General features: G+C 48.6%; 1 protein-coding gene across 2 annotated transcripts in view; it reads right to left on the minus strand.

The window, feature by feature from the left end:
• NPC1 (NPC intracellular cholesterol transporter 1) overlaps positions 1 to 22,165 on the minus strand; it is a 48,676-nt gene extending 26,511 nt beyond the window's left edge. For both annotated transcript variants that reach the window (XM_055126466.1, XM_055126465.1), the window contains exons 1-4: positions 22,013 to 22,165; positions 9,821 to 9,943; positions 8,018 to 8,124; positions 5,474 to 5,649 (exon numbers count right to left, since the gene is read on the minus strand). In XM_055126466.1, the coding sequence (XP_054982441.1) occupies positions 5,474 to 5,649; positions 8,018 to 8,124; positions 9,821 to 9,943; positions 22,013 to 22,066 (460 nt within the window). In that variant the 5' untranslated portion in view covers positions 22,067 to 22,165. The remainder of the gene's footprint in view (positions 1 to 5,473; positions 5,650 to 8,017; positions 8,125 to 9,820; positions 9,944 to 22,012) is intronic.
• Positions 22,166 to 22,753: the final 588 nt, after the last annotated feature.

Genomic DNA, 22,753 nt, shown 5'->3' on the forward strand with positions numbered 1-22,753 from the left:
TTACTTTCTTTCTGCTGAGTAATCTGTCTAGCCTCGCCAGTGCTGGTGAATCTCCAGCTGTCCAGTGGCTGGACAGCTGGAATGAAGTGACCTGTGCCTTTTTCTACTTTTTCTTTTTTTTTTTTTTTGAGGGGGCAGGTTGCACACCAGGGGTACTCAGGGCTTACTCCTGGCTCTGCACTCAGGGATCACTCTTGGTGGGTTTGGGGGTGCCATGCTAGAGATGGAAACCCAGGTTGGCAAGTGCCCTACCTACTGTACCATCTCTCTGGCCCCCATTACTTCTTGAACAATTTCCCAATTTATAGAGTTCTGACGTTTTCTAGGTAATATTCTCACATTTTCCAGTTTATCATTTGGTTTTCAAAGCCTTTTGTTGTTGATGTTAAATATTTCAAACATATAAAAAACAGGGAGGAAAGAGCTCTCATTTACTCACCACCTAGCTACATCAGTCTAATGTAACCATTTTACATTTGACTCAACAGGAAAAAAAGTAATGCACTACAGACACAGTTGAAGCCTCTCCTGACTGTCCCCTGCAACAAATATGTGCACAGTAACTGCTGATTTTGATCACTGCCTTCCCCAGGCATTTTTATGTTCTTTCACGGAACTTGGTGACCACTGTTTTAAAACAAATACACACTCCATACATAATCTGCAACTTTAAGTCAATTTTTAAAAATTTTTTTTCTAGTGAATCGCCATGAGGTACAGTTACAGACTCACAAACTTTCGTGCTTATGTTTCAGTCATACAATGATCGAGTACCCATCCCTCCACCAGTGCCCATTCTCCACCACCAGTGTTCCCAGTGTCTCCCCCACCCCCCTCCGCCTCTGTGGCAGGCACATTCCCTTTTACGCTCTCCCTTTGGGTGTTGTGGTTTGCAACAAAGGAATTAAGTGGCCATCATGTTCGGTCCCTAGTCTACTTTCAGCACACATCTCCCATCCCGAGTGGGCCCTCCAAGCATCCCTTACTTGGTGCTCTATCTGAGCTGCCTTTTCCCCCAGCATGTGAGGCCAGCTTCCAAGCTGTAGAAAAATCCTTCTGGTCCTTATCTCTACTATCCTTGGGTGTTGGTCTCCCATTCTATTACTTTATATTCCACAAACGGGTACAGTCCTTCTATGTCTCTCCCTGTCTTTCTGTTAAGTCAATATTTTTATTTTTTTAAAATTTTTTTATCAGAGAATCACTGTGATGTAAACTTATGTTACAAAGTTATGAACTTTTGTGTTTGCATTTTACTCATACAGTGATCGTTTACCCATCCCTCCACCAGTGCCCATTCACCTCCACCAATGATCCCAGTATCCGTCTCACCACCCCACCCCATCCCCCACCACCTCACCCTGCCTAAAAAGCAGGGCATTCCCTTTGTTCTCTCTCCTTTTGGGTGTTGTAGTTTGCAATGGAGGTATTGAGTGGCCATCATGTTCAGTCTATAGTCTACTTTCAGTTCGCATCTTTCAACCTGAATGGGTCCTCCCAACATCCTCTACTTGGTGTTCCCTTCTCTATCTGAGCTGCCTTCTCCCCAGCATGTGAGGCCAGTTTCCAAGCTGTGGGGCAGACCTCCTAAGCCTTATCTCTACAACTCTTGGGTGTTAAGTCTCCCACTATGTTATTTTATATTCCACAGATAAGCGCAATCTTTCTATGTCTGTCCCTCTCTTTCTGACTCATTTCACTTAATATGATACTTTCCATGTAGACCCACTTATATACAAATTTCATGACTTCATCTTTTCTAACAGCTGCATAGTATTCCATTGTGTAAATATTTTTAAATGACATAGGGTGCTGGGAATTAAACCAAGGTCAGTCGTGTGCAATGAAAATACCCTACCCACTGTACTATTGCTCCGTCTTAATTATTCTAAATGTACTTCCATTGTTCAGAGTAACTTTGGTTTATAGCAAAAATAAGCAGAGTACAGTGGTTTCACTGTGCAGTGCTGGGTGCTACATGTAAGGCCATCATCTTACGCCTTGTATCATCTGTCTGGTCCCAAGGAAAAAAATTTAAAATATTAAATGAAGAAAAATTATATGTATCATACTAAGAATAAACCTTAATGTGTAAACTGTAGATTTTGAATGATTGTGGTTTAGCAATATGAAATCATCAACTGTAACAAGTCACCACTCTGGTGGGGACTGGGAGATGATCTATAGATATGACCCCAAATCAAGAAACTCTAATGGTGGAGGGTTCCTGAAACACTGCTAGAAGGACTGGTGTAAACTAAAAAGCAGTGATTTCAACAATATTATAAACTATGACACTTCAATAAAATTTCTTTTTAATATATTAAATATTTTGTCCCTTTTTTCGGGGACGGGGGTTTGGGCCATACCTGGTAGTATTCCTGGTGGTCAAGGAACCATATATAGTATTGGGGACTGAACCAGGGTTGATGGGATAAAAGGCTCCTTACCACACCACGCCCCTGTCCCTTTCCCGAACTATCTCTCTAGACCCTGAACTTTTTGCTTTATATTCTGTAAACTTTAACAAATCACTGTCCACCATTATAACACCGTATAGAGTAACTTGACTGACTGCAAAAGTCTCTGGGCTCTGCCTAATTCCTCCCTGCAAATCTAGCAACTAGTGATCTTGGCTACTGCTATAATTTTGCCTTTCCCAGAAATATGGTTGGCATCAAACAGGATGTACCCTTTGCAGATTGGCTTCTTTCCCTTAGCAACACGTACTTAAGGTTCCTCTAGGTCTTTTCATTTAGATAATTCATTTCCTCTTTGTGCTGAATATAACAATTTATTGTTTGGATGCACCAGTTTATTATTTCACCTACTTAAAGTACTTGGCTATTTCCAAGTTTTGGCAATTATGAGTTTGATAACTGTTGGGTATTAACCCTACGTGCTTTAGGCTTCATCAATGAATTGCCCCTTTTCCTCCTCCCAGAGAAGCTTACCGTGCTCTTGCTAGCATCCCTAATTTAGTTAAAGTTTATCTTTAACTTTTCCTTTGCATTTTACCTCTCATTGACACAGTTTCCCAAGTCAGTCTTCATTACTTATAAGGCAAAACTTTCTGGTAATTCTGTGTTTTACATCTGAATTGCTGTGTATTGGTACCTGCTCTTATATTTCCCCAATAGCCTTTTTATATTTTACTATAGAGTAATGTTCTTTGGTTAAACACAGAAAGACCATTAATATTTGGGAGTTGGTTGACTCTGGGCATCCATCAGAATTACTTGACTCAGGCTTCAGTTGTTGTTGTTCCTAACACCCCAAAAGGGAGGTCCCGCCGTGGGACTGGGATGGATCAAGAGCAAGTGGCAAAGCTACCCTGGCATTGAAATGGACACTCTAGAAAGCATAAATGCAATCTGTTATTTTTATTTTATTATTTTTTTTTGCTTTTGGGTCACACCCGGTGATGCACAGAGGTCATTCTTGGCTCTGCACTCAGGAATTACCCCTGGCGGTGCTCAGGGGACCATATGGGATGCTGGGAATCGAACCCGGGTCCGCCATGTGCAAGGCAAATGCCCTACTCGCTGTGCTATCACTCCAGCCCCAAATGCAAGCTGTTATGACTTAAGAGAGAGGACACCAGGAGGTAGGACAAGCTGAATTGGCCTGACTACTTAGTCTGGGACTTACAGTAAGAGCCTTGCTCACTCTCAGAGCCCAGAGAACTAAGTGTTGGGATTTTTGTCTCTTACTGTGTTTATCCAAACAACTGCAAGTATTAATAACACACAAAACTAGAGGGAAAGATAACAGCAATGCAGATGTCCCTGGGAGACACAAGAGTGTCTCCTTGAGTTAATCTGCCCAAGAGAATGAGAATTTCCTAGTTTTACCTATGTAAATGATCTATGTAAATTTCAAGACAAAGGTTTTAGCTATGTAGATGATTAATCACACCTGTATCCTTATCTCAATGCCTCCCCTTCAGATGTTCTATAAGTGTACTAGCAGTTCTGCATTAAACTGGCCATTTTCTTTTTTTTTTTTATTTTATAAGGTGGTTCATAATATTTGATTAGAGTTAATATTAAAACACCAATCCCACCACCTTTACACCTTCCCAAAACCAAATTTGGGATGTTTCCATCCCAAGCCCCAAGCCCTATTCCAAAGCACAAGTGAAATGATATATTCTAAATTAATTGTCTGTTATGGAAAACCGCTGAAAATGCTACCAAAAAGTATCCATAGAGGAGACATTTTCACCATCAGGCTGTGGTCCCCCTATCTCTCTGTTTCTCTGTTGGGGAGGACGGGAGGCAGCTCTGGGCCACTGAACACGCACGTGTCGAAGCAGCAGCACCTGCACATTATTTTGTGAACTCACAATTACTATAAACATCCATGTACAGGTTGTGTGGCCAAAGGTTTCCAACTCTGAGTATATACCAACTGAATGTGATGGCTGCAGTATATGGCAGTTTCCTGAGAAGCCATTTCCCATGTTCCCTAGAGCGTTTTGCTTTCACCACGCAATGAAGAAGGTGTGATGTAGCTCCAGCTTGCAGTGCTGTTGGGGTTTTACATGCTAGTCTTTCTAATGAATATAGAGAATCTTTTCATATGCTCATTTATCATACACATCCTTAGGTGTTCGGCTTAGGTCATTTGTCCATTTTTCAACTGTGCTCTTTACATTTTCACTGTCTAGTTTGGGCTGGAGTGATAGCACAGCCGGTAGGACATTTGTCTTGCATACAGTCAACCCAGGTTCAATTCCTCCATCCCTCTCGGAGAACCCGGCAAGCTACGAAGAGTATCCCACCTGCGCAGCAGAGCCTGGCAAGCTACCCGTGGCATATTCGATATGCCAAAAACAGTAATAAGTCTCACAATGGAGACGTTACTGGTGTCCACTCAAGCAAATTGATGAACAGGACGACAGTGCTACAGTGCAGTTTTGTTTTAAGTGTTATGTTTCATATTCTACACTTGTCTTCTCATACTACAGAAGTCTAAAATTTTTCTGCATCACAAAATTACAGTGAATGTTTTCGTATGTTTTTCTATTCACAAGCATTAAAAATTTCTCTATGACAAGTATCTCTAAGTGCAATTTACAGGAAAAGGTACAAATTACCTTCAATAGGCATTGTAAAATCACTTTCTGAATGATTTTTCCAATGCTTGCACGAAGTTACACTTACCAGTGGTCTGGTGTTTTTTTTTTTGGTTTCTTTTTTTTTGCTTTTTGGGTCACACCCGGCGATGCACAGGGGTTACTCCTGGCTCATGCACTCAGGAATTACCCCTGGCGGTGCTCAGGGGACCATACGGGATGCTGGGAATCGAACCCGGGTCGACCGCGTGCAAGGCAAACGCCCTACCCGCTGTGCTATTGCTCCAGCCCCCTCCAGTGGCCTGGTGTTTTAGTATCCCAGTCATACCACATTTTACATGTGTACAGAGGTGAGTATTAACATATATAATGAGGTTTTCAAAATTTACTTACCATTGGCGAAACTCTCTCCAATGAAGTACTGTAGCTCTATCACATTCCTCTTTGTTTGGTTTGTAACAGGGTCAACATACTCTCCAGTTGCAGTAACATTCAGAAACTGACTCTGTCGAGGGCTACATGTCAGCTCACAAAATAGGTTCATGAGGTTATAAAAGCAGGAAGGACATCTAAGGAAAAGTAAATTATATCCTGCATCAGCTTACAAAAAGGGTCAGTAAAAAAGATGTCTTGAAAGAATTCAATGAGTATTTTAAATCTACGAGAGTGACAAATGAATTACCATGAGAACATAGTAAGCCTAGCAATTCTAGGCCTAAAATCATATTAAAATAGAGACATCTCTTTAAGCATGACTCCCATTACTAAGTGTCCAGAATTAACTTCATAAAAGGAACCACATTCTCTGAACATGTGCTTTACAATCCACAGACAGGCATCCTCTGTCTTCAGGGGGTCAGGAGAAGCACCGGGGTAACGATTCTGATGACAAGTAATAAAGATGCAAAATTTCATCGTCTAACCTACTGGAGGGAGGTCTCCCACACCCCAGACAATCCTCAGGTCTGCTCTGAAAAGGCTTTCCCTATGATTTGTGAAGAACACCCCTGGCCTGGGCATTTCAGAAGTATATGGGTTTTCATGAAAACCAGAACTGTCTCTGTCCCAGAATTCAAAGGTTAAGCTGCTATTGTTCACTGCTCAAGGGGTAAGAGCCCTCTCCTCTCTTTGGTTCCCTGTTCTCCACAAAGGCGTATTGCTTCATTACACTTGCAGTCTTGCAACACGATCGAATCAAGAGGACTCTGGCCTCTGCTCCGGTGCAGGGGACCGCACTGGACACGCAAAGGAGGAGGAAGATGCGGTTTCAGGTTCAGGAGCCTCCGCTCTGCTGAGGGACTTTCAGGAGTCCCATGACTTACTGGGATAGAAACAAGAACGCCAATCACACCATTCAAACCAAAGAATCCTGCCTGGAGACACACGGGGTGGGGGGGTGAGGTTTGGAACCAAATCTAGGAGCACTCCTGGCAGAGTAGTCAGGGGGCCATGCTGTGCCAGGGACCAAATGCAGCCTCCTGCATGAAAAGCACATGCATGAGCCCTGGGGCACCTCTCCGGCCAACACCATCATCAAAGCTTGACCGCAGCATTAGGCTCTTATTAGTTGCTACTGCAGAGCTTTGGTCCCTCTGACAATATGGCTATCGTTTGATGTGTATGTTCAAATGCCTCCCCCAGAGTAGGCGCTAAAGAAATGTATCCTGAGGGGCTGGAGCAATAGTATGGCAGATAGGCAGTTGCTTACCATGCAGCTGACCTGGTTCAATCCCTGGCATTTCAGCTGTTCCCCTGAGCCCCATTAGGAGTGATCTCTGAGCTCAGAGCCAAGAGTAAACCCTGAGCACTGCCAGGGTTTGACAAAAAAAACAAAACGAACAAAAAAATATACTTGAAGGCTGGAGAGAGAGTTTAATGGGTGGAGTGTACGCTCTGCAAGCAGGAGGTCTGGGTTTGAGTCCCAGCACCACAGCCCCCCAAGGACCACCAGGAGTGAGCCCCAAACACAAAACCAGGAAGAGTCGCTGAGCTATACCCCCAGATATAGCTCTGTACCTCCACCCCCCAACAAACAATAAAACAAAAAGGAAATGTATCTCTGTCTGGTGACTGCCATCTGGCTCCACGGCGCAACGCAGTGGCCCTTACAGAGTACACTAGCCCCAATGAGGGTGCGACTTTTCAGTCTATTACTCTGCTTTACGTTGCGCTGAAAGAACGTCCATGAGGTGGTCCTCCCACTCTGCAGCATCAATTTAAACTTCTGGTGAGCAGCAGGGTTCTCACGTGGAGGCTGGCCTATGCTCCTCCTGCCCGCGCAGCGTGTGCAAGCCCCAGCGCTTCAGGGAGAAATCCCCCGCTCTGTTCCAGACGCCACTCGCTTAACTATCTGAGAATCGCCGGGTGAGCTTAGAGAAAAACATCTATTATGCGGCTCCTTTTCACTGCTCTGCTCCCGGAGAATAGACTGAACAGCCAAATGAAAGTTTCTGACAAAACGAGCCAACAAAATGAGCCAAGCCTGTGAGCGGTGACCCATGGCCAGCTCAGCTGAGGATCAGGATTCTAAACCCATCACACCACTGTGGAATGAATGAGGAATCAGCAAAATGGAGATGACAAGGTCCGCAATGCAGAGAGAGAACTGTGTGATGGGAGGCTGGTCAGAGATGGCCGCAGGATCACCAGGCTCTCTCCCTCAGGACAGAGAGCCCCGAGTCTCCCTGAAAGAACGTAATCCACAGGGCAGAGACCCCTAGGCAATGCAGACATCTCAGAGGGAAACCAGGTTACCAACTGGAAGGCAACTAAGAAGAAAATAAGTCTGATCACTGTTACTTTATCAGTGTTCTTTATCCCAGTGGCCAGAAGGTTGCTTTCTTAGAATCGAAATGACATTTTAAGGGACATCAAAATGTTACAGGGTCAACAGGTACCTAAAATCCATTCTTCCTCTTAACTGCCAGTGCAGCTTACCTGGACAGGAACTGCAAAGGGAGCTGCAGGTTCTCTTTCAGTGTCTGAAGCTGCTGAACATCACAACAGAGACTGACATTGTTAAAGAAGAATCCAGGACACAGTTCCTGTTGGGTGGAAGGGCACAATCTCAGGGGAGCATGGCTAAATAAGGATAAACATTGCAGAGAATAAAATATCATAATATTAGACTGACACTCAAGGACAGTAGAGACAAGGGCCAGAAGATTGTTCCACAGTTGGAAGCCACCTCATGAGCTGGGGGAGAAGGCAGCTGGGATAGAGAAGGGATCACTAAGTCAATGATGGTTGGAGGGATTGCTTGGGATGGGAGATGTGTGCTGAAGTACATAAAGGACCAAACATGATGACTTCTCATCTGTATTGCCAATCAAAATACCCATAAGTAAGGAGAGAGAGAGAGAGAAAGAGAGAGAGAGAGAGAGAGAGAGGAGAGAGAGGGGGGGGGACTGTTTGCCATAGAAGCTGGGGGGGAGGGGACAGGAGGGGGACAAGGAGGGATAGTAAGGACAGTGGTGGTGGAGAATGTGCACTGGTCGACGGATGGGTGGTCGATCATTGTACAACTGAAACTCAAACATGAAAGCTTTGTAAGTGTAGCTCATGGTGATTTAATAAAAAAAAGAGAAAAAAAAAGGGAGGGACATTAGAGATAGCACGTGTCTTTTTCTCTTATTTGGAATCACAATTGGCAATCATTTGACCACTTCTTAGGTTTTGTTTTTTGGTTTTGTTTTTTGGCTTGTTTAAGTTCAACCAGAATACTACTAAATTTTCCTAGATAGCCCAGGGCAAGCCAAACATCTTCAATAATTCTGACAAAATTACCAAGTTAGTCTTGAAGACCTGCTCTTGCACCAACTTGATTTTGGATAGCTCAAGTAACTAATAAACAGCCTTTTCACCTGGAATTTTTCTAGTTCTTTCCTAATCACCCTGCTTATCAGTGATGGTAAATGTGACAACTGAAAACAGAATCCTGGTGGTAAAGTTCATAGGTGCTTGGTGTAAAATGAAGGAATCGTTAAAATGAACATGGGACAAGGGGTAACACACCTGCTTAGAGTCCTACCTGGTTCATTCAAGTTCAAAAATCTAGGCTGAAAACCAAAAAATAAGTAAATAAACTTTAGTCACCTATTTTTAAGAAGCTGAGGAGGGCGACATTTGAGGAACCAAATTAAGTCCCTAGACAGGGGTCTGTTTACAGGAAATTATGAGGAAGGAATGAAGTCAACTCTTACAACATCCGAGCCTTTGGAGTTCTAGTCTCTTCTCTGCCTGTGTGTTGCGTGAAAATTTGGGACAAGATTCAGGTCTATCAAAATGATCTCTCTTGTATGTGGGATATAAAGAACCCTCGAAGGGAAATATCAAATGCCAAAGGCAACAGAAACAAAGAACAGGAAAAGTGGCGTCCAGCAGGAAGCTTGCCAACGGGTTAGGGGACTGGGATAAGTTAGGGAAGGGAACCCTAGGACAATGGGGGAGGGGGAAGTGTCTCTGTCGAGAGGGATACTGCGGACACTGGTGGAGGGTAGTGGACACTGCCAAAGGGATTTATATTGGAACATTATACACCTGAAAATCATAAGTGTCTTTGTAGCTTTGTAATTCGTGATGTTTTAAATCTGAAAGTAAGTTTTTTAATGAAAAAAAACCTTAAAACACAAAAAACTAATTTCAGCTCTACCTCCATCCCACAATTAACACTGAAATAATGACTATAGAGGCTCTCACGACCTGCACTTTGCATTCCCAAAGTCTCAGTCACAAACTTACCTGTACTAAGTCATATCCATCCTTCGGCAGCGGTTTTGGTGGCCCAGAATATTCACAATTGTACCTCTTGTCTCCAGATGCAATTCCACACTCTCCATACCACACACAGGACTGTGCGCACACCTACGGGAGCAACACAAAACTCGATTGGCTGGGGCCTAATACCATTTGCAACAGCAAAAAGTGCCTATTATAGAACCTCCTAATGGTGTGTGCAAGATGAACTGAAGAGCTGGAGGCATGATGTTTTGAAAAATATTAAAATTAGGGGCTGGAGCAATAGCACAGCGGGTAGGGCATTTGGCTTGCACACGGCCAACCCAGGTTCGAGTCCCAGCACCCCATATGGTCCACTGAGCACCGCCAGGGTTAATTTCTGAGTGCAGAGCCAGGAGTAAGCCCTGTGCATCACTGGGTGTAACCCAAAAAAGAAAAAAAAAAAAGAAAGAAAAAAGAAAAAGAAAATTAAAATTAGAACAGACCAAACATCCAATAAGGACTTGTCAGGGAAGCAAGTAGTTGAAATCACTTATCATTCCTACTTGCAGTTAGACTGCTGGTAAGACAAAGCTACAGTTCTGGGTACGAATGAGTGTAGAGGAAAGCAAGTCATTGGCACATGAGTTTGTGATTACTAAGACATCGTTTTCACATACTCTGCCAGGAACATTCTAGGTAATGAAAGAACATGTTTGTGCACTGAAGTTAACAGATACCCACACACCACCCACACTATAATCCCCCGGTCAGGGGCAACACCTTCCCCGACACCCAGCAAGAGAGCGAGGGGCATGCAAGCTGCAAGGAAATCGCCTCAGCAATCTCAAAAGGTTTAAACTTCTCAAGCAAAGATTTCTTAAGAGTCACTCACCGCCCCCCACCACGTGAGAGTCACAAGGCCACAGTGACTTCAGAAGGGTGGAGGGCGTTGTAGGAAGCATTGTGACACTACAGCCACCAGTGCTGGGCCGGGCCTGCGCCGTCTTGCAGATATCCCTGTTGTCCCAGAGGAAATGAGATCCCCAGAGGCAATGCCCACGCCCACAAAAATCATCACAGAACTGACACCATGAATTCTCTCCAGGGACACGACAACCCACACATACCCCAAAGCCTGAGACCGTTCACAAAGCCCTAAACTCATGGCAGGAAAAACAAGGCAGAAGGTTGGAGTGGGCAGGCCGGAAAATCATGGGGGTAAATATGATTTTCTCTGAATTCATTCTTCAGGTATAGTATCGATCATTCCTCATTGCAGCATCAAGATTTATAGTACTAGTATTGTTTCATGCTCATGGGACTACTGCACCCAACCCACCACCCAGTGCCCGGGTCTCCTTCCTGCCCACCAGCTCTGTTGGCATTATCACAGGGCTTGTTTCCACTGGGCACTATCTATTCCTTTGCTTTCTTTATATTCCACATAGGCGGGACAACCCCAGATCTGCCTTTGTTTCTCTGATTCACTTAGCATGATACCCTCCATTTTCAACCAAGTTGAAGCAAAATGCAATATTTCATCTTTTCTCATAGCTCAGTAAGTATTGTGTATGCATGCCACAATATCTTGATCCACTTGTCTACTGGTGGGCACCTGGGTTGTTTCCCAACCTTAACTACGGTAAATAATGATGCAATGAACACACTGTGTATATGTGTATATGTGTATGTGTGTGTGTGTGTGTGTGTGAGTGTGTGTGTGTGTACATATATCCTTAGGTGTTAATGATTCTGTTTTCTTGGAATGGATGCCAGGGGTGGAATTTCTGGGTGGTTTCTAAAATTCAGATATTTTAAAATAAATGATGAGTTTTGTCTTGAGCCATTTAAAGTCATATGTCTTGGTCACAAGAGAAGGAAATCATGTAAATGAGGAAGCGGTAAGTGCTACACTACCGCATACTAAACCTTCGGCAAGAAGCTGCAAGGTTCTATAATTCTTATATGGGAGCAGTTCTAGAGACAATGTCCTAAACCAAACAAAGTTCACTATCTACTGTAGTTTGCAAAAGTGGAAGCTGAGAAAGGGGCAGGACTTGCTACTGAGGCTACCGTACAATCTAAACTAGGACCCCTCCCTCAACCTCACACAGATCTTCTGGAACAATAGAACAATAGAAACAGGTCTCAGATGGGGGGACTCCGACAGATCACCCACAGGCAGGGCAGAAGTCAGCCAACACACAGAAATTCTGGCACAACAGAGAAGAGGCCATCTGGGGCTGAATTCCTGGCTCCTTCTCTGGGTGTGAGACAAGGAAACAAAAAAAAAACCGACCCAGACTGCCTACTCCCATTTACAAAGGTCATCCTTTATAAGCAACGCCACTTAGTAGGTGCAAAGTTGTTCCCACCCACCGGAAAAGAGTCTTAGGGGTGGGGGCGGGGTGCTGGGGACACAGAGAACTGGAGGCCAGGATCAGGGTTCTGAGCCCCAGGATTCACGAGGACGCTAATAAACAGGTTTGTTGAGTCAAGGACACCCTGAACATGTTTCTTAGCCGTGCTGAGCAGGGTTGTCTCAGCGCCCTGCAGCTCAAAACTCCCAGATTTGGGGGTGATGACACGATCCGATCCAGAAATCTCTGTATGCTATTAGAGCCAGAGCACAGCTGCTGACCCTGGGTCTATCCCCAGCACTGTATGTGGTCAGAGCTCCACTAGGAGCAACCCCGGGCACAGACAGGGGTTAAGCCGATGGGTCAGGTGCAGCCCAAGCCCAACACCCCACACTCCCTGACCACAAACAAACAAACAAAACAACACAAAACAGGTAAGTGGAAGTAAAAATGAAACACCTGAGGCTACTTTAGGGAAAACTGGGCTGGACACAACATGCTTCTGCTTACAGCCATCCTGGGCTGGAGCGGCAGCACCCCTGACTCCAAGGGGGTACCGAAGGAACTTAGCAGCCCCCCCTGATGTGCTGGGCACTGTTTTCACTTCTCCTCACAGTCTCCCAAGGGAGCCTCACGTGTTGATGGGGAGGGTACAACTCTGGTCCCTTTTTACGGGTGCAGAAACACATTCTAGTTGCAGAAACATTTCCGGTTGCACAGAAGCAGCTGTGGAAGCAGGTCCCTGCTGGGTTGGGCTCTGAGGGGTGACGCGGGTTCCACTGGCCCTCATTCCCACGCGGGCCAAGGCACGCGCTCCCTTGCCTGTGCCCGTACGGGCGGAGGTGTGGGGCTGGGTCTGCTGTCTTCATCTGCTGCAGGTCTCTGCAGCTCCCCTTTCCTCCCCTCCTCTCAGAGAGCCAGTCCCTCCAGCACCTCCCCAGCCCTGCCCTCGCCCACCCTGCTCTGCCTGCGCCCACACACTGCTCTGACTTCCTTCTCTCCAATGACCCCCACCTTCTCTCCACAACCCCAGGTGAGCGAGAAGAAACCCATTGCTCCACATCTCCTCTACCCGTCCAACTGCCCCCTCCCCTGCAGAGCCAGCTGCCTCCCTCCGCCTGGTCACCCCTCATCTGGGTCTCCGAGGCTCCCCCAGCCCTGCGCCTCTGCTGTGTCTGTGCCAGCCTTTCTCCTCCATCACCTGCAGCTCGCCGAGGCCATTCTCCAGCTCCACTTCCCTTCTGCTCCTCGATGGACTCCCCCCCCCCCCGCCTCCCCCAGTCCAGCCCCTCCTCCAGGCACCAGCTAAGTGTGCCCCTGAGGTCTCCCTGAGTCCTCAGATCTGTGCGGCCAGCAGCCAGTGTCCGCTGCTGGACGGACAAGGACACTGAGGGAGCTATAGGGGATCCTCTGAGGCCACTTCCGAGAAACAGCCTGGCTGGCTCAGAGCTGCAGCTCTAGCACCACACGGCACCCCAGAGTCAGGCGCAGCTCGAGATGCCCTGAAGAACCTGGCCGGCACGTCCCGATCACCAGAGCGAAGCACAAAGGAAAGGTCAGATGCAACTCGAGACCTTGGCAATGTCAGAGTCGCACAAAATGACGCCAAGGCCCAGGGGGCACTGGGTGGACCAGGGATCTCAGTGCTGGCCACTCGCTCCCCTCTCTGAGTAAAGCACAACCCCTGGATGTCTGCCAGCAAGGTGCCTGGCAGAGACCAGAGAAGTCCAACGTCCATCTGAAACCCACCTTGGGCTGTGGCCGGCCAGCGTGTCACCTAACACCCACGCTCGTCAGCCCTGACTGCTTACACTTTGCTCCTGGTCCACCATCCTCTGGGACCCCGGAGCCACTCTCTCCACAGTCTGCGCCTCTTCCCTCAAGGCACAAAGGGCCTCTGCGCCTAGATTCCGTGGTGTGAGTCCACAGACCTCTCAGCCCCCTCCCCGGCCCAGGGCAAGGGGACCCACTTGCTGGGAAACACTGCTGGTCTCAACCTTGAGAAACCAGCATGCCCACTGCTTCCGCTGGGCCCCACTGCCTAGTTTCTTCAACTGTATGTGCAACCCCGTACAAGCAACTGAGTGGGTATCCCAAAAATTAATGGCACCAAGGTTTCTGGATGCACATTTACCAAACACTGCTTCAGAATCAACCATGCAGCTCATCCGCAGTTTCTGCAGCACTCAGTCATGCTGTGTGTCTTTAAATTTTAAAGAAAAAAATCTCTTGGGTTTTGGTTGCCACACCTGGTAACGCTCAGGGGTTGCTCCTGGTGGTGCTTGAGGGACCATATGAGATGTTAGGGTTGAACCTAGGTCAGCCATACGCAAGGCAAGCGACCTCCCTACCCACTGGACTATCTAGCCCTCCGTGTTTCATATCTTGGGCAAAAAGAATTGGGGAAAGGTTTAAGGCTGCCCCAGAGTGACCATCCTTCAATCGTTCACCCTTCTAACCAGCCTCCCGCAGCTGCCGACACTAAACCCAACTGAAACTCAACCAAGAATAACTCTGTAAATCACCGTACCGCAATCAACAAATTATAAAAGCCCAACTCTGACTTCTTTTCCTTTTTACCTGGTGGCAGTCGTGTCCTCCCAGACCAGGCAAACCATCTTTGGGCTGCGAGGGGTAGCCCCAGGCACCACAAGGCTAAGTTGAGGGTGGGGGGCAAGAAAGCTTCACTGCTCAAGCCAGGAGGTGTCTTGTACCCACAGATGTGCCACCTGTCTGCCACTCACACTTTACAGGTGCCCAGGTGGACCAGCCAGGATGGGGGGGATAAACCCTCTTTAAAGGCACCAATCCTTAGATACTGTGGACTGCAAGGTTTCTGGCAAACACTGCTGAGGTGCAGTGCCACCAGACAACAGAAAAGCAAGGGGCGTAAGTGTGCCCAAGAAAAGTGGATTTACTGCCAAAGATTCTAGCCTGACCATAATTGCTGGCTCTGGGCTGTCTCAAGCAGAACAGGTTGCAAGAGTATTTCTTGCTTTTGTCCCGACTCCCTTTTAAGACCATAAGCTCTGTAATTAGGGAAGAGCCCCTGTTATACTCTCTTTGAATTCTCCAAAGGGCCCCATCCCCCTGTGCACCAATTTAGAAACCACCAAAACTCAGGATGAGCTAAAGAAGTTCAATAGGGTTTTATGGAAATTCAAAGATGAAAACTGTTGGCTTTGACCCAAAATTTAGTAGTTACAAGGCTAAACTGTCTCTACTTTTAAAGGATGGGTCATTAAGACCATTTCACAGTGTGCTCCAGAGCTTAATTATTGGGCTGCCGACAGCATGAGAGCGTCTTTGAATGATAACAAGGAGAGTTCAGGAAAGGCTCAAGAAATGCTCCTTCTGCACTATGTACGTGAGCAACCGCTGCCACGACCACACAACAGCGGCAAACTCCATCTAATCTGGAGAACTTCTGAGTATAGCAGGAGTCCGACAATCCAGGCTGACTTTAGAAAATCCTGCCAAAGTACCAACTTATTGAAATCTCACCAAACATCAACTATACACCAGACACAAAGCGGTTTTTATGCTCACTGTCCCTTTTTCTCCCTCAAGCTCCCTGTGGAGTAGTATCACAGCATCATTTTACAGGCCAAGTTCAGCCTCTCAGTCGTGACTGTTAGTACCCCGGCTGAATATGTGCAGAGGTGAATCCTCTGATTTTGACAATGCAGCCGCTGTAACCCACATACGAGTCCATCTTTCTGGGCCGAGAAAGAGTAGAGGGGTTCAGGCACTTGCCTTCCTTGCATGTGACTGATCCGGTTCAATCACCAGTATCAAATGGTTCCCAGAGCACTGAAAGGAGCAACCCAATGAGCACAGAGCCTGGAGTATCTCCCCCAGCACCACCAAATGGGCTTGCAGTGAATGGGGTACAAATCACCCCCATACTCCCACCTTACCATCCCACCCACACCTGTTCACACAGAACCAATGACCAACATTCCCACCTTTTTCAGTGATTGTCAGACAGTGGCCAAGTCACGTCTTGCTCAGTGAGCACTCTCAAGGCCAGGTCTCTATTCAGCAACCCTGGGTGGGGTGTAGGTCCTGACCCCTAGCCTGTCTCTGACCTGGCTAGCCTGGCGGTCAGGACAATACAGAGCAGGGTCAGGGAGGGGCTGTTTCCTTCTGTGGGCAGACCAGACCCTTAGAGGGGGCCTGGGCAGAGCGGGGGGACTGGACAGAGGCCTCCTAGAGACAGAAATCACCAGACCTGCGGTGCAGGTGGTGGACGTGTTATAGAGCAAAGGAGAATGTGTGTGCACGCCTGGCTCGCTCTACATGGTTTCTGGCATAGTTTTAGTCAGATGGGTTCTACCCACACTTGACATAGAACCCCTCTAGTTTGCAGTTCTTTAAGCAACTGAACCAGGCCTTATTACTGACTAACATTACAGACTCCAGCACCCATGGTCTAAAAAGTACCCAAAAGCCCAAAGACTACAAACCATAGCAGTGGGTGGGCGGATGGATCATCGGCAGGACTTTTCCTGGTGGAATGAACACACAACACGGCAAGTGAACTATGCTTCAGGCCAGCAGGCTCAATCACCCGCATACGGTGCGAAGTCAGGGAAATGCTCCAAATGAGAGGCCTTACTGGTCAAGTGGGACATCCACTGCAAGCCCATTCAATTTAGCTTGATAAATACAAATCTGAGGGAATATTTTATTTAAATAAATTAGGACAGAGAAATTGGCTGCTACCTACTAACCATGTGACCTTGGGACAAGTCTGCACCTTGATATTCGTATCTTGAAACAGGAAAAACAACCTCTCACACTTGTATTAAAGGGGTGCTGTGAGGTTAAATCAAGGCCAGAAGTGATACAAATACGGAGTATTCTGGAGTATTGTGCAAAAAGCAGGCAGCTCGTTACTCCACAGACTTGTAATCTAGAATGCCATTACTAAACAGCTTTATTAAGTCTCCTCTTGACAAAGTTCACTATTTCAAGATACCATAGAATGCTTTTCAGTAAGTTAGGCAGCTTCTCCTATTTTCTCCAGTTTTCCTCTGGTTCACCTAGCACTGACCCACCCCCCGAAGCTTCACTCAAAGCCAGACTGCCTGATAATATTTGCCCTTATCATAATTATAGCACTTTTCTCTGCACTGCCATTTTTTCATCTACCCACCCTCCCACCAACTATGAGCAGATAGGACTGGTAACTACTAACTTTATGTGTTAGGTTTTGCTTTGGAGTCACACCCAGAGGTGCTTGGGGCTTGCTCCTGCCTCTACGCTGAGGGATAACCATTGGCAGGGTTGGGCCTAGATGTGGTGCTGGGGATTAAACTGGGGCCTTTGCCCAGTCCCTATGTTACTTCTTTTAATCTACCCTATAGCCTATATGTGCCCAAAGCAATCACCATGCAGTTATAAAATTAGTGAATGACAGTAGTTTGAGTTCCTCCGTGGGCTTTGGAAAAAGTCAGAACCACCCCTCCCCGCCTGTCTCACAGTATACTTGCATCAGAGAATAATTTTGCTTTAAACTTTCTTGCATTAACTAAAATAAAATATAACTGCTGCATGGATGGAGGGGGTGTGGGGGGTTGTTTCCAGAGTTTAAGTTCAGGGATGCCTGAGGAAGAAGCTAAGAACGTTCTGAGGAGAAGCTTCCCATGCTGCGAACTCCCGTTTGCAGGTTTACATACCATATGACAGGCTACAGAGGAGCAGAGGGGAAAACTGAATAGTTGGAACTAACAGAGCATTTCTCTCTGGTGCGGAGTCAGTAGCTCATGCTGAACAAGAAAAATGCATTTTGAACCTGAGGTAGGAGTCACTCTAGGTTCTCAGACAGGCAAATAAAGAGATAAGAACTCTTCTGAGGACATTTCAGTTAGCCAGCTATTTGGCGCTGGTCTTAACAGCTACTGTGAGGAGCCGTCTTTACAACGGTGTCATCAGTGAGGGCTAGAATGCAACTGCAGCTCAACAGGGAAGGGCTTTCTTCCCCCTGGCTGACGAAAACTGCCTTGCAAAGTCACCCTCCCGCCCCCCCGCCCCCCTCCCATCACGCACCAAATTTTATTAAACACTTGCCAAAGCAAATATCCCAAAGATAGAAGAGGCATAGTTCAAGCACAGGAGAACCTGCTGGGCCGAGGCTGGTCATTGATATCACCCAGAAACTTACGGTGAATCCAGTTCTGACCACAGCAGATCCAGCAGAGCAGGAGTGGGGCAGACAGTGCCCACAGCCCCGGCCTGGGCCTCCCACATGCACTACATATGCTCCTGTCCTTTGAGCTACTCCCCCGCCAGCCAACCCCCACTAGCCCCAACCCCTCACACATCACACCCAAAATAATTTTAACACCCAGTGACCTGGGGAACTCAGGAGAGTGAGAGTGCTGGTCACACAGGAGACAGCAAAATATAGTTCTTATGTAACAACATGCCATTGGACCAAAAGCTTCCATTCGGTAGACTGGGAACACCTGTAAAGGCGATTAGAGGCCACCCCGAAAGCCTCAATCCCTCTCAGAGAGCCCGGCAAGCCACCCGTGGTATACTCAATATGCCAAAAACAGTAACAACAATGGTCCTCAGTCCCCTGATCCCGAAAGAGCCCCCAATACACCATCAGGCTACACTAGCACACGACAGGGACAAATGGAGACATTTGAGCAAATCTGGCGCCCACTTGAGCAAATCGATGAACAATGGGATGTTGTGATACAGTGACCCTCCAGGAGCCCTGTAACCCTGTAATTCAAATATCTCTCTCTCCATAAGCATCTTAAATAAAGTTGGTAACTGATTTTGACAGAAGAGACTGAGGCTGCAGGGAATTGGTTTGTTGGCGATTACTCCTGTCAAGGGCTAGAGTGAAGATGCAGACTTTGCCGGGCAGCCAAGATTTCCACTTTGGAGGGAAGGCACGCTAGCTGGGGCAACAGTACCACAGATGCCATGGGTGACAGAGCACTGGAGCTGGGCCTTGGGAGATGGGTGGGGTGTGGATAGCAAAAGTTTAATTTGGTGACACAGTTGTGGGTGAAAGGGCAGGAAAGGGTATGTGAGATCAAAGGTGGACTATCAAAAACTGCCTCCGAAGTCAGGTGATGTGTCATCATCCAAACGCCCCAGAGCATCCATTTCATAATAAGTGTAGAGGAGAGAGGGGGACCCAGGAAAGAGAGATGGCACAGCCCGAGTGACCAGAGGGAGTCTTTGTTCTGGGGAATATGACAAACACTGAAGGGAGACAAAGGCCCATTCAGCAAGCAGTTTTCTTTCAGCCTACTCACTGGGATAAAATGAGATGACTTGTGTTAGTTAGCCTCTCTTCACAGCTTCAAAGACTGAGGAAGGCAGAGAGATGACACCATCCAGGGAGTCAAGGCTCAATTTCAGGCACTCAATGCTCTCTGGCAGATCTGTGGACACCTTCCTGTTTTGGGGGAGGGGTCACACCCAGCAATGCACAGGGGCTACTCCTGGCTCTTCACCCAGGAATTACTCCTGGCGGTGCTCAGGGGACCATATGGGATGCTGCGGAATGAACTCGGGTCAGCCGCATGCAAGGTAAACACCCTACCCGCTGTGCTATCGCTCCAGCCCCCAAGTGTGGACACCTTCCTGATCTCCTCAGAAAATACCACTTTAATGGTTTAATTCCTACCCAGGCCTGTGTTCCACACCAGTCACAAAAGGGCTTATAAAAATTAGTCAGGAAATTTGTGTGTGTGTGTGTGTGTGTGTGAGAGAGAGAGAGAGAGAGAGAGAGAGAGAGAGAGAGAGAGAGAGAGAGAGAGAGAGAGAGAGAGAGAGAGAGAGAGAGAGAGAAAGAGAGAGAGAGAGAGAGTACTATTTCTCAAACAACACACATGACTGGGATGACTGCAAGGTTTAAAAACCATCATGCTATTTCATCACCTATAAACATTAAAAACGAAGAAAGGAGAAGATTCACCTCCCCCCAAAAGTTTCTTAAACTTTACAAAAGACTGCAGTTATGTGACAGGGCTTTATGAATGCCCTGACCGAGCCCACTGGACCTGCTATCACTGGTTAGACAGAATCAAAGCAGGAGCTGGAGAGATAGTGCGGGAGTTAAAGCATTTGCCTTGCATGCAGTCACCCCAGTTCAATCCTGGCACTGCATATGGTTCCCCATCACCATCAGGAGTGACCCCTGAGCGCTGAGCCAGGAGCAAGCCCTGAGGATCGCTGGGTGTGCCTCCTTCCCTCTACCTCCGCGCCCCCGCCCCATGACTCCAAAAGCAGGACCTTCCCTCCCAATCTACTGAGCGGCACGAAAGGCTTCTGCAGACAAACACAACATAAGCACAAAGTGCTATATTAATTCTGAAAGGACAGCAGGAGTCTTCGCCGTTGAGATTTACAGGTCTCAACGTTTCCAGGTGATTTTGCAAAGAGGCAAAGACCAACCCCAGGGCCTATACCAAAAGTTCCAGAGGGAGAGGCTGGACCACCCCTAACATACTACCTCGGGGTACAATGACAGAGGTCAGTCAACACTCCTGAGCCGCAGGAAGTTGATCCCAGCAGCAGCAGAAAAGCACCAGCAGAAAAACGTCAAAGCCCATTAAGCGCTTTTATTCTTGAGAATTACTACGGCGAGGAGGAATCTCCTACTCCATGTTCCATGATAACCCCAATCAATCTAGGAAGCGTGTCTTTAGAGCTGCAGAGGGTAACATGCCCAAAGGCGCCGAGGGGGCTGCAGAGTGGCGGGTGTGTGTGTATGGGGGGGACATTCCCACGCACCGCCCTGAAATCCTCTTTCCTGACTGCCCTCCCACCCGGCGCCCCGGTCTGCGTTCATGCTGGGGACCCCCGCGCCCGCACACACCGGGGAAGGAAGCCACAGCCCTTCTGAGGTGGTTGGGCATCACTGTGAGCAGACACAGGTGGAAGGTTCCTCCTCTGGTCCAGGGACTCGCTTCCCCTGCCTCCCGCCCCCCTCCCCCGGCTCCGCGCTAGCATTGCCGCCGTCCTGGAGGCACCTGGGCTGGCTCCTCCGTCCAGGTGTGGCCTCAGCAGCAGCCTCTGCACCTGCCTCGGGGTTGCAGTCCCAGGCCGGGCACCCGACCCGGGAGGGCGTATGGGTGGGGGCGGGGGCTCAGCAAACCGCGGTGTAGGGAAGCGGGTCAGTGACCGCGAGCCTGCCCCTGCAGCCAGTGCCCGGCCCGTAGGGTTTCCTTGTTTACATCCCCGCCCACTTTCACCTTTCCAGGGCACTCCAGCGATCCAATCACCCAAACACTGACAAAGTGAGCCCGGCGAGCCGGGCAGCTCGGATCAAGGAGGGTGGGATCCCCCTTTTACCCGTTTCCCCTCCGCCCTCAGGACTGGAGCGAGAGCACAGCGGGTAGGGCGTTTGCCTTGCACGCAGTCGACCCGGGTTCGATTCCTCCGCCCCTCTCGGAGAGCCCGGCAAGCTACCGAGAGTATCTCGCCCGCACGGCAGAACCTGGCAAGCTACCCGTGGTGTATCCAATATGCCAAAAACAGTAACAAGTCTCACAATGGAAACATTACTGGTGCCCGCTCGAGCAAATCGATGAGCAACGGGAGGACAGTGCTACAGTGTGCCTCCCCGCCCTCAACCCAGATGACACATCCGAACCCCAGAAACCGAGTGACCACCTCTGCAAAGCGACCCAGACCGGTCCCGCAAGCAGCAGGCAGCTGGTGCCATCTCGCAGACCCCAGGGAAGAGCGTGGGACGGAGCGCGAACGCCGAGAGGCGGGGAGGGGGCCGCGGAGGGGCGGCCGTGCCCGCCCCGGAGGCCCGGAGCGCCCGGACACGACCCCCACTGCCCAGCCCGACTGTCCCGGGGCCACTCACCTGCGCCACAGACAGCAGCAGCAGGAGGCCGACGGTGCGCCCGCGAGCGCTCATGCTGCAAACGGCGGCGGAGCTCGGGCTCCCGGGCTTGGCTCGTCCCGCAACCCGGTCTGCCGGCGCAGTGGGGGGACGCAGCAACGCCAGCGGGCGAGACGGCTGCGCGCGCACTCACAGGGGCAGCTGACGCGCGCGGCTCCTCCCTCGGCTGGGCGGTGCCGCCGCTAGGACACTGGGCGGGGAGTGGGCGGGGCAAACCGGGGAGGGGCCAATTCGGGACGGGGAAGGCCCAATCCGGGGCGGGGAGAGGCCCATATCGGGACGGGCCAATCCGGGGTGGGGCGGGGCCAACCCTCGGAGGGGCCAATCCGGGGCGGGGTGGAGCCCATCGGGAGGGGGTGGACAGGTGTGGGCGGGGCCAAGCGGGTCGGGTGCCAGCCCCCCACCCCCTCTAGGTCCCAGCTCTGCAATCCGCGGCTCTACGAATCCCCGGGCGGCGTGGCGTGGGGCCAGGGGATCCCAGAACAGCGTAGCTTAATTTGTGGAACCCAGTCTTGGAGGATGTTATTGGAGTTGTATCAACATTGAACTAAACTCTCTGCCTCGCCTTTTCTCTATTAGAGGCTGCGGACAAAATTGTCTTAGCCAAAGTGCACGGATACTGTGCCCAACGACGACAGCATTCAGCAGAGTGCCTCGATGAGCATTCTGAGCAAGTTCTCCTCCCAAAGACAGTCACTTGAG

This window comes from Sorex araneus, chromosome 2, assembly GCF_027595985.1.
Source record: "Sorex araneus isolate mSorAra2 chromosome 2, mSorAra2.pri, whole genome shotgun sequence".
NCBI classification, from domain to species: domain Eukaryota; kingdom Metazoa; phylum Chordata; class Mammalia; order Eulipotyphla; family Soricidae; genus Sorex; species Sorex araneus.